Here is a 12,712-nt window from a genome sequence, read left to right on the forward strand (position 1 = left end):
AAAAGAAAACAAAATATCTTTCAAGACACAAAAATATGCAAAAAAAAAATGTATTTCACCTTTCTAACAATATGTTTGGTATGCTATTTTGTTATCATTTCTTAAAATTTTAGTTTTCATCAAATATTATTGCTAAGCTGTCATAACCATCACATGACATCGTCTAATAACTTCCCGTGAAAAAGGGGGGTTGTGCCCACGGAAAAAGACGAAATTAAATCGTCATTTCACAAACAAGAAAGAAAAAAAAGATCTGTGTAGCTCTTAATCAATTTCAGGAAACTTGGTGAATATTGATCTTCAAGCACGAAAACTGATAAAGAAAAAAATTGCAAAAATGTCGTACCAAAATAAGTTTCAACACACGTGTCAAAAACGTAGTAGACTCGTCCACTGGAAAAACAAGGATATTGGGTTCGTTAGTTGTCATGCATTCCTGTTTTTTAAATCCAAATGGACGAAATGTTTTTATTATCAATGACACAAGAAAATTCCAAATGATTTGATTATATTTAGTACTTTAACTTGACGTCTCAACATTTGGTCAAGTTCATTTTCCATTTTTCCATGAAATGATGACAAATAAGGGAAACAAACTTATTGTGTAATGGTGAACACAGGTTTTGTTCCGCAAAATTATTTGCGCAAACGACATTTCAAGGTCAGTTATGATTTTGTCTATATTTAGATACGTAGATTGGAAGTTTTATTTTTTCACAACAGAAAGTGTTATCAATTCTATTAGTGTTTAATGCATATCATTTAATAAAAAAAGAAAATTTTATTTATTTTTCATGGACAATTGTTAGGGTCCGTGGGAATAAAAAACATGAAAAGTCAATTTTATTTTTATTCTGCAAATCAGCAAAATCGGGTCGGTGGATCTGTAAACCAACAAATTAAAAAATCCTGGCCTAAAATCAAATCTATCATAATTTTATTTAAAAATAAAACTCTAATGAATATTTAGTGTGAAATAGCAACTACAAGTAACTTCAAGCAAATATCTTGGAAATTTTTTATTTTTCTAACATTTTAATTCATTTTTCCTTTGTAAATTTCATATGAAATATTTGGTCTCAATTTTTTTCAACTTTTTCCTACAATATTGCTTTGCACATGTTGCATGGTTTTGTTTAAAGTGTTTGGCTTTCAAGTCAAGCTAAAATATACTTATTGAAGTCAAATTTCGTATTGTGTTGATTTATTCCTAAGCAGGCAAATAAGGACGTACATGTGCAATGTTGTGTATTACATCGTTGTTTCTCATAATCTCTACTGTTTCGACAAACTTTGTTTTTACTGTGGTAATTTGGTGAAGGGTTAGTACATGATCTGGTTCTCTGTTGATATCCACCAGCACAAGTTCTGTCACAGTCACCCCATGCTGACCAAGTGGTCCATGCTCCATCTCCTGGAAACAATAGTTGTATAAATAAATTACAAGAATCAGCAACCTATTGAATCATTTCTCAACTCATTTATTACAAAAAAAAATCTTCCCAATGTGCTCAGTCGATTATATCATTTGATGTTAGTATAATGCATGTACAGTTTCTATATAGTTCTTCTTAATTTGGAAGACGCTTTTGAGTGCACGTAAAAGTGTCCTCCAAACTAAAAAGAAACTATATAGAAACTGTTCAAATAAGGAAGAAACTATATAGAAACTGTTCAAATAAGGAAGAAACTATATAGAAACTGTTCAAATAAGGAAGAAACTACATAGAAACTGTTCAAATAAGGAAGAAACTATATAGAAACTGTTCAAATAAGGAAGAAACTATATAGAAACTGTACACTGACATAATACTTACATTTCTATGTATTACACACTGATTTATTTTAAAACACATTTTATTTATACACTTACAATCAGAATAGTTTACATTTTTTAAGATAAAGAAGATTACAAAAATAGTAGATTTAAAGTCTGAATTTAGTAATTCCATTTGCATTGTATATATTAGATTCATTTTCTGTTCAATGTTACATAATTACATATCCTATAGCAAAGTAAACATAGACAATTATGATGTCATTTACCTGATACCATTTTTTTGTACCTCAGGGATTCTCATTTTTTTGTACTTCAGGGATTCTAATTTTTTTGTACTTCAGGGATTCTAATTTTTTTGAACTTCAGGGATTCTCATTTTTTTGTACTTCAGGGATTCTCATTCTTTTGTACTTCAGGGATTCTTATTTTTATACTTTGTCCTGAAGATTCCAATCTAATGGGTAAAACATGTCGACCAATAAAAAATGCAGTTCACCTAAGTGCGGTAGTCATTTTAGCGGTATACAATTTTGTTATCTGTCGACCCTGCATACCATCTGGTATATCCACTTAAGGAGATTCTACCAGCACAAAACATAGGAGGTGTCGGTTTAGAAGTTCTTTATATATTTCATATTCATTTTATATTCATAAATAAATAAAATAAGTGAAACTGCAAGCTACTGCTCACTGATGATACCGGCAGCTGCAACTGGATAATTTAAATAGTGTAAAAATATGTAAGTGTTCGGTAAACAGGAAGTTATTGAGTGATGAATCTGAAAACGCATCACACGGTATAGCTGACTTAAATAAAACCCTGAAACCAAAGCAGTTGGGGCAATAAGGCCCTTACTTGCCAAGTCTTGGCCCAAATATTACTGCAAATTTACAAGTTATCATACATATTCTTAAATTTGTCATAACTAGACTAAGGTACAAGGCTTTCAGAAAATAAAAACAAATTTTATATTAAACGAGCTACCATGGCAACAAACCATGACGAAATTTGTATATTTTGTAAAATTTCTTGAATTTCCTTGTTTTTCATCAAGTTCTAAGTATAATTTAGATTTGCAAAGTATTTGTGCACCCAAGAAACAACTTAATATTTGCTAAGATTATGTCAATAGATATAATAAAGCTTCTCTTAAATTATTTTGTTCTTTGGCTGTGTACAATAAACAGTCTCCGGGACAAGTTTGCAATTCCGCTGAGTGCAAAAGTTGTCACCTTAATTTTTGGAGTTAAGTCAAAACAAAGTTGATAACTTGGTTGGTATTGGTTCTCTGATATTTGTCCTAAATTTTTTTTGATCTAGCACCACTGTTGAAAAAGTTATGCCCCTTTTTTCAACAATTTCCTCAGAGGAAAAGTACTTTTCCTCAAGGGAAATCAAATTTCCAGGAGGAAAAAGATTTTTCCTCAAGGGAAATTGTTTTTTCCTCAAGGGAAAAAGATTTCCCTAAGGGAATTTGCTGCATAATAATTTCCTTTGAGGAAATTCTATTTCCTTAGAGGAAATTCTTTTTCCTTAGAGGAAATTCTTTTTCCTTAGAGGAAATTCTTTTTCCTTTGAGGAAATTTGCAGCTTCAAATTTTCCTTGGAGGAAATACTTTTTCCTGTGAGGAAATTTGTAGCTTCAAATTTTCCTTGGAGGAAATACTTTTTCCTGTGAGGAAATTTTTGACAAACACTTTTCCTTGGAGGAAAATTCAAGACAACAAATTTCCTCTAGGGAAATCATTGTTCTTCAAATTTCCTCTAAGGAAATTTCTGAACATCAAATTTCCCTTAAGGAAATGTTTTTCCTCTATGGAAATTTCATAACAGTACAAACAGTATTAATATATTTTCTCCTAGACTGAATTATTGATACAAAAGATAATTTAAACTTTAATACTGTAATACAAATTTTCATGGTGAGTATTAAACATACAAAAACAAAAGGCTGACTGTTTAGCATGTTTAAGACAATACAATAATATTAAAGCAAAACGCTATGAATATCATACCATTTGTGATGTTATTAATATTGTGCTCATATTTGCATATTAAATCAAATAAACACTTTTCATGTCAAATTAACTTGTCTTCTGTTTCAGCTGCTGTGTATTCGACCCCCTACATAACTGTTCAGTGCATAAATAATTCAATCCACATCTTCCTTCAATTGGTTGAATAAATTTTGGCAACATATGTTCTTCAAACATCTTCTTTGTATATTTGATATGATGGAGCCATGTACATGAATGGATAAAGCAGGTGTTTATTTCGACAACAAACATGACAAAGATACTATTTTTTTTCTTAATTTCTCCATAATCCATCAGTTAATATGAATGTAGGTTGTTACATTTTAAACAATTGTGTTCTTTGATAGTACTCCATTTTGTTTATAGCAATTTTGTAGGATTTTTTCTATTTCTTTTTCCAGAAAAACACACAGTTGAGTTCATTTCACATTAATAATCCAATTAGCACATTATGTAGAAAAGTATTAACAATTAAGTTTCCTCTTCAGTATAGACCTGCAGGACCTGTTGATGATCATAAAAACCAAGATATATCTGACCTATAAATACACAAAATAAAAAAAAAATGTTATAAATGGAGAAAAAAACAGCAATATAAATAAGCTTATTTGATCATGTTTTAATGAACATTTTGAGAAACTTTCATTTGATATTCTTACTTGTCATGCTTATGAGTTCTCTTATTTCAGTGCTTTGTGTCCAAGATTTAATATTCGTTGTTTAGTGCCTTGCAGTGATATTTAAAGTTGAGCCACTTGCAATAGTTGTTATAGAATGTTCATATGTTGTGTTAATATTTGAACCACTGTCCTATATTATGGTCAGGTTGAGTGTTCACAGACATGAGGCCTAAATTAATATATTGTTTTTTTCCCTAATCCCTATTCTGACAAGCCAGGTGTGGGTAGTTAGGTAGGTAAATAATTTTATTTTTCCCAAAAGCCTGAATATTATCGGATGATCCGGCAAGCCCGAAAATCAGAAATGAATAAAATAATATTTGGCTTAGTTTTGACAATAAAATTTTATGAGTAGGGCCATTTTTGCAGGGTCGGTCAGGATTGGAGAAACAAACAATATTTTATATTAGGCATGATTTTTTTTTATTAATTGTTATTGACTTTGAATATGTTGAACTAAATTGGATTGTTTAAATCTTTATATGTTGAGATCTTTAATGGATGACCTATAAAGGAAGTGTTTTCTCATTATTGAAGGCAGGCCCATGATTGGCCTTTAATTTCTTGCATCCGCTTCATTGAACTCTGGTGGATAAGTCACTCATTTACCATACCACATTTTCTTATTTTTATATGAGTCATCATTCAAAGGCAATTTCTTTTATTACTGTAATTCAGAAATTATCGAAACTTTTTAGTAATGCGAATAATGTGACTGGGTGAGTATCGCAAAAACAGAAACATATATATATATAGAGAATAATACATGGCAAAATCCGTATCATTTGTCGTATCATCCCGAGACATCAATATCAGCCCAAGGGCCTTTAGGCCCGAGAGATGATATTGGTCGAGGGTGATACGTCATGGGATACTGATTTTGACATGTATTATACACTTTATCATATATTTCAACAGAAGAGTATTATATTATATGAACTGTTTTCTGATCCATAGCACTGGTTTACCTTCAGTTCTACTTTGGTCTTGTTTCAAAGGCCTTAAAAGAACTGCTCAATTACTTATCCGAAGCACCTGGGTTACCTTACAATTTGCGTGCTGTTGTTTTAAAAATATTTTGTATTGTATTAATTTGTGTGTTTTGTATTTTTCATAGTTGCATTTAGTGTGCCAAAAAATATGAAAACTTGACGTTCGTGACGTCACATACAATATGAAAACTCGACGTTCGTGACGTCACATACCAAACAATGACGTCATTCAAAAAAAATACCTATTTTGAGGAAAATTTTTCTTAAGCAAAAAAAAAACCAAAACTGACTTTATGTAAAAAAAAAAAATAAAAAAAATAGGGGTGTGATAAAGGGTAGGGGTGTGATAAAGGGTATGCGATAAAGGGTAGGGGTGTGATAAAGGGTATGCGATAAAGGGTGCGCATCAAAGTTGCGCGATATGGATTAAACAGCAGACTATTTATCATATATGCAAAACTACTGTATTTACTACTAAACATATGATAAATATATATATCATGTAACTATATAGATCTTTATGCAGATTTTTTTTTGTAATCACAATATTAAAGTTGTCCATTCCCTGAAAAATCTGAATTTACAGTATATAGAAGTGGTCTTACCATTTAGGCCTTGTTGTATTCTGTTTATCTTGTTTTGCGCTCATTTCTATTGTAACTGTTTATATTTTTCATTATTTTTCTATATTTCTTGTCCTATAAAACATAAAAAGGGTGAAAACTATTATAAAACATCAGTTTGTGTTTTTCTTTATATTCAGTTATATTTAAAAAGAATGGAATATTTGTGCTATTTCATTTCACAAACTTTTTGCCAGTCATGACTTTCAAAGACTTTCACCCTGGTCAATAGTTTAAAAAACAAACATTCCCATACTTTTTCTTTGTGTTCGTACTAATTTTTCATTTGACAACAAAGACATGATTCAACTATTCTTCTAAAATTTGTTAAACTCTGAAATATTGTTAACAGTATAATCTGTATGTGTCTCACTTGTCAAAATTTCAAATTAATATATAAATAACCAATAAAAATGCTATGCATGGCTCAGCTTGATACAAACGTACAGGTTGAACCCAGAACAGTTGGGGCAAGTATGGACACAACATTCAAGCTCGATAAACTCTGAATTTTAAATTTGGATTGTGATTCAATAGTTGATGCAGCATAGGTTTCTGACACAGAATGAATGCGGTCCAAGTACTTAAAAATTTTAAATTGACAATTAACCTCTAAAATGGTCCAATATTCAAAATCTCAATACATGGTTAGATGCAGCATATCAACATGATCAAAGAACCCCAATAATTCATTTTTTGGTGAAATCAAATAAAGTTAAATTTTGGACCTTTTAGAACTCAATGTGGACCAATTTGATAACGGGCCAAAATATCAAAAATCTTAATGAATGGTTAGATTCAGCATATCAAAGAGCCTCATATAATCAATTTTTGTTGAAATCAAACAAAGTAAAATTTTGGACCCCGATTTGGACCAACGTGAAATTTGGGCCCATAATAAAAAAATCTAAGTAAATATTCAGATTCAGCATATTAATCTGAACACCAAGAATTTAAATATTGTTAAAATCAAAATAAGTTTAATTTTGGACCCTTTGGACCTTAAGGTAGACCAATTTAAACAGGACCAAAAAACTAGGAATCTAAATACACAGTTAGATTTGGCATATCAAAGAACTCCAATAATTCAATTTTCTATAAAATCAAACAAAGTTTACTATTGGCCCCTATTGGCCCCTAATTCATGTAATTCCTAAACTCTGAACAAAAACCTTGTGTTTGAATTTCATAGATTTCTATTACTTGTACTAAAGTAATTAAGCGAAAACTAAATGTCCTGGGACAACGACGACTACATGATAAAATTGAGAATGGAAAAAGGGAATGTGTCAAAGAGACAACAACCTGACCATAGATTCGAGGGTTGGAATCCTTTTCTTTAACCGAGCAATGCATTTGAATGGGAGATATAGTTGGAACCCCTCTTTGCTCTTGGTTGGGACCCCCTTTTAAAATGGCTGGATCCGCCCCTGAGAAGCATTATAGAAAAATCTATAAGCTTTAACTCAAAATAAGGATAATTTTATTTTTAAAGGGCAGGCACAGATCCAGAGAGGGGTTCAAGGGATTGGAACCCCCCTTTTTTCGGATTATCAATGCATTTAAATAGGGACATGTAATTGGACCCCCCCTTCCCCTTTTGTCCTGGGTTAGAATCCCACCCCCACCCCTTTTTAAAATGACTGGATCCGCCCCTTAAGGGTCTATAATTAAGTTTGACAACATCAGACATACTACTTTATCAAAAAAAAAAATGCCACATTTCATCCAATTTAATTTCATCCCTTACTTGCTACATGTATTTCATCCATAATATTTAAAGAAATAAATTTGGGAGGAGTATGATTTTAATTTGCAAGTTATTAACTATCCAAACTAGAGACCTAATAGAGTAGACATATATTTGACTAATTTAAATCAAACTTGGGGTGACTGGGAACAAAGATTTAAGGGAATAGATGACAGTTTACCTACAATGACCTAGTTTCATAGCAATAGCATGCATTAATAAAGACTACATGGTCATTCTTATGTTTAAACGTGGTTTAAACTTTGGGTGTTCATTTTTTAATGTTTAACATGTTTAAAGCTAACAGTTTCAACTACATACATGTATCAAGATTTGATCCTACATTATTTAAATATTGAAAAAAAATAGCTTTTTAAATTTGGATCTATATATAATTGTGAATGTCACATGGATGTATTTTAATGTAAAGCATCTGAAAAATCATTAGCCGTCTCATATTTATTTCAGTTCTTCAAAAGGCAAATTTATATGAGCTTATGCTGAAAATAGAGATTTGTTATTAAGGAGAAATCCCTGCACCCCTTTTAGTGTGAAAAATTTTGTTGATTATATAGGGAATCACAGAAACATGACTGAGGCAAGCATCCCCCATCTGAACCCCCCCCCCCCCCCCCAATGAAAAGTTCTGGATCCCCCCGTCAACCTTTCACTCAGGTCATTGGTGAAGAGTTGTCACATGTTTGTTTAGCTTGTGTAGGTGTAAGTCAGTAAGGAGGCAACCATTTGATGTGTAGGCCGGGTGAAAAATGTGATTAATCTTGCTTTGTAAACTTGTGCTTTAAATAAAATTACCAATCCATTAAAAAATCTGTGAGCCCAATCTCATCCAGTGAAATAGATTATAGTCTGTTTTCGAAGTTATATGGAAGTAAGTTAGTAGTCCAGATAATTATGACGCATTGCAAGGCATTTTTTCTAAGGAGAAGTGTAGAATGGGGGAATGGAACCAATAAATTGATCGGATCCGAAATGTTCTTCCCAGTAAAGGAGCACCTATTATTTTGTAGGTAATTATTATTAGTGTCGGTGGTCTCACAAGTAAATCAGAGTGAATATTGCATGCACATTAAAATTAGCAGAGAAGAGACAATTATCAACTTGTGTATTATTCATTTTCTCGCAGTTATTTACGGTAAATCAGCTATATAGACATAGGAAGATGTGGTGTATGTATATATATCCCAAAACAGGTGTTCGGTTCTAGTACTATATAGTGGCTATAGTATATGACTTTTAAATAACAATTATCAATTATATCTGTATTCTGTGGCGGGTCGAAGGGGATGGAATCCGGGGTTGGCCTCCCCTAGCATTTTGTGAGCAAGCATTGCATAAATGATAATCTCGGGAATCCTCTCAAGTTCCTATATACAAGGTGATAGGACGTTCCGTTAGAATAGGTTACCTGTGCATCAGGAAAAGTTTTAAGGCATAGCGTGAAAGGGTCACGGGGGGGTAACTTCGATATTTTCTTGGTAGGGGTGTGCCATTTTTGCCTCAAAAAACGTACCCATTTTAATATAACATTCACTGAAATTCAGTACCTATAGTTATATAAATATTTAAGAAAGAATGACCTATACTTATATACAATATTTAAAATATGAGCCATGCTTATATAAGCACTAACTCACCGGGGTTCATTTGGGAACTTATTTGAAAGCACTTTGTTTGAAAGGTGAACTTTCAAATGAATTGATTTAATTTAATATAATAATTGACCATTAATAATGTATGATTCTCAATAGCATATTTATATATGATATGTAGATCATACCCCGAATCAATATATAGTTATCAAACGTAAATGCATTTTAATATAGGATGTCATTAAAAAGGAGGGTCATTTTTATATAAAATCTCGCAAAATTATGACCCATATTTTTGGCACATCCCCGTATACCCAATAATAGGAAGTTGACCCCCCGTGGAAAGGGTAACCTATTCCAACGGAACCGAACGTCCTATCACCTTGTATATAGGAACCTTAAAAATATGTGAATAGGTCGGGAAAAACTCTCTTTTGACACTTAGGTATGCTTAGACACCCCTTATTTAATGGAGACATGTAGTTGGAACCCCCTTTATTATGGCTGGATCCGCCCATGATTTTACATGTAAATCAAGCCCCGGGTATTTGTTGGCATAACGGTAACCACGAAAAGGGGGGGGGGGCTAATTAAAAGCACGAGGAATTATAAATATACAATTCATCAGGGGTAGAGTGCATCGAGGAATGGGAATTGAAATTGTCTCTTCACGATGATCGAAAAAAGTATCTTGCACGTTATTTTCATCATCTTGTCTGAAACACTCTGAATAATGAGCTTCAAGGCGAAAACAAGGCATGTGAAATACTAATAACATACACTTCTTTTTTTATACGTTGTATGGACAAACCCATAAATCCCTCAACAAAAATTGCTTGATTCATGTCATATCAAATAAATTACAGCGCGGAAAGGTAACTTTAATTTAATATCAAAACTAAATTTTTGTTATATTTTTCAATAAATTTATAAATCTTAATTAGGCATGCGTTGCGTGAGTTCCATTTCATGAGACCTACACAGATTTCTATAAAACAAATCAAAAATTATAAATACAGTTTTTCAATTCTTTCCGGCATAGATAAAAAAAAATATGTATATAATCAAGGATTTGTATAGTAAGAAAATCCTTGATATAATCTATATACGATTTGGTTGAATTATTTCACTTCATTATAATGATAAATCCTTTAGTTCTTAAATTTTTAATTAAAATGAATTTATCATTTTGATATTTAACGATAAACTTTTTAAATTGAAGTGACATGGTCAGTAACCTAATTAGTTGCATGGCTGATTACCATCTTACAGGTGACCCAGTAATTTTCCATACGACAGTAGCGTGTACCCTCGGGGTTATATCGGGGTGTGTATAACTTATTTTCTGGGGAACATCCTGTCCACGTGTAGTACTTAGCATATATTGCAACAGATGACATTAAACAAATTTTCTTTGTAGCATCGGAGGCAATTTCATGTTCGACCACACAAAATATTTCACAAAAAAGATATGATAAAATCAAAAGAAAAAGATAAAGAAATATTAACAAATAAAGGTGGAATTGAGTAAACAGGGATTCGTGTTTTTATGAGCTTATTTTCAGTGGACAACAACAAATGGAAGTTTTTAACGACCTTGTGTGACCTATAGTTGTTAATGTTTGTGTCATTTTGGTCTTTTGTGGATAGTTGTCTCATTGGCAATCATACCACATCTTTTTGACTGGCTATATACATGATATAATATATATAGCACTTGCACGGTCGGTCCAGTGGACATATTTCATACTAGATAACTTATACAGTAATTCTTTTTATATATATGAAAATTATTGTCCGATCTGATACACGTACCTATAATGTACAGAATTTTGAACAGCTTCAAATATATGGGGTCCGTAGAAACACCGCAAAGGACCTCCTTAGTGCACTAAGAACAAAAATGTGCACTAAGGACCTGATGGAATGATACAACTGTCACAAAGGATATGGCATATAGAAATAGACTTTGTAAAAGGAGAAGGTCCGGTAAGACACCTTTTTGGCCCCAAAATATAGCAGTTTTACAAAATTGTTAAAAGTAAACTTTTATTTATTTTTTGGACAGTAAAATGCTTCTGCTACATAAATATGGGCTGTTTTTGACAATACATGGCACATATATCGGGTACAAGCACCATAAAGTCATGCTAAATTGCAAAAACCATCTGAAAAGTGACATTTTCCGGCATATTTGGTGGATTTTTCATATTTAATTGAGCTTTTAATGACAAAATCAGTGAAAATCTTCCACATACACTAATAGAATCAAATAAAATAGACACTTAAGTGTTTCAAAAGTGGTCAAAATCTTTCGTCAGATGAACCTGAAATTTGAGGCCAAAATCGGTCCTTACCGGACCTACTTCTTTCATAATTTTAAATTATATTTTTTCTAATGTTTTCTCGACACGTGCCTCAAAAAGTTGATTGTCACCTTTAGTATAATCGATAGCAATTCATGTTCGCTCAACCTTGGCCCGTGATCTACTAGTATACTGATTAAACATGTATATGGTATTTCAAATTGTTCTCTATTTTTTTTTATTTGTTTGTTTTTGCCGTCTTTATTCTGTCTGCTATATTTTTTACTTCTAAATTAATAGCGTATTTTCAACTCTTTTCAGTTTGGGAATTTTTCATCCTTTTAATTTTTAAAAGACAAATAATTGTGAACACTTCACGGAAAAGTGAGGATTGATATTTGGTTGCTTAACGTCCAGTTGCCAATACTTCATTCATTTTTCTAATGTTAAGAACTATGCCATTTATCAATATTTCGATTTGAGCGTTACTGATGAGTCTTGTGTAGACGAAACGCGCGTCTGGCGTACTAAATTATAATCCTGGTACTTTTGATAACTATCACAGCAATGTTTTTAAACATGTTTAGGAAAGGAACATATTTCTGATTCGATGTTTATATGCAAATGCATTACAAGTATAAATATGTATAGGTTGATGTTTAGTCCCTTCGATGTTTTAGACTGTAAATAAATTATGACCAATTTATTTCTGACATCTTCTTCATTTTTAACTTTTGTGGATAGGTGTTTCATTGACAGCCGTTCCACATCTCCTTTCGCTTATTTTTGTTGTATATATTTTTTAATTCACTTTCCTTGTCTTTTAAAATATATTTATTCCATTATTTTTATTTGATGCCGAAAATAAGAATACGAAGTTATTTGTTAAATGCTATAAATGAGCGAAGTAAAACAACCGTTAATAATTATGTAT

At 31.8% G+C, this 12,712-nt stretch overlaps 1 protein-coding gene and 1 long non-coding RNA gene across 2 annotated transcripts in view; both read right to left on the reverse strand.

The window, feature by feature from the left end:
• Window positions 1–12,712, reverse strand: part of LOC143054023 (uncharacterized) — a 119,057-nt gene that overhangs the window by 66,592 nt on the left and 39,753 nt on the right. The window contains exon 10 of the mRNA XM_076226867.1: window positions 1,235–1,414. Coding sequence (XP_076082982.1) covers window positions 1,235–1,414 — 180 coding nt within the window. The remainder of the gene's footprint in view (window positions 1–1,234; window positions 1,415–12,712) is intronic.
• LOC143054024 (uncharacterized) lies at window positions 3,715–9,285 on the reverse strand. The gene is made up of 3 exons (XR_012971546.1): window positions 8,676–9,285; window positions 6,095–6,187; window positions 3,715–4,356 (listed from the first exon to the last, which is right to left on the reverse strand). It is a non-coding gene; the product is annotated as an uncharacterized LOC143054024 (long non-coding RNA).

Source organism: Mytilus galloprovincialis, chromosome 12 (assembly GCF_965363235.1).
Source record: "Mytilus galloprovincialis chromosome 12, xbMytGall1.hap1.1, whole genome shotgun sequence".
NCBI classification, from domain to species: Eukaryota; Metazoa; Mollusca; class Bivalvia; order Mytilida; family Mytilidae; genus Mytilus; species Mytilus galloprovincialis.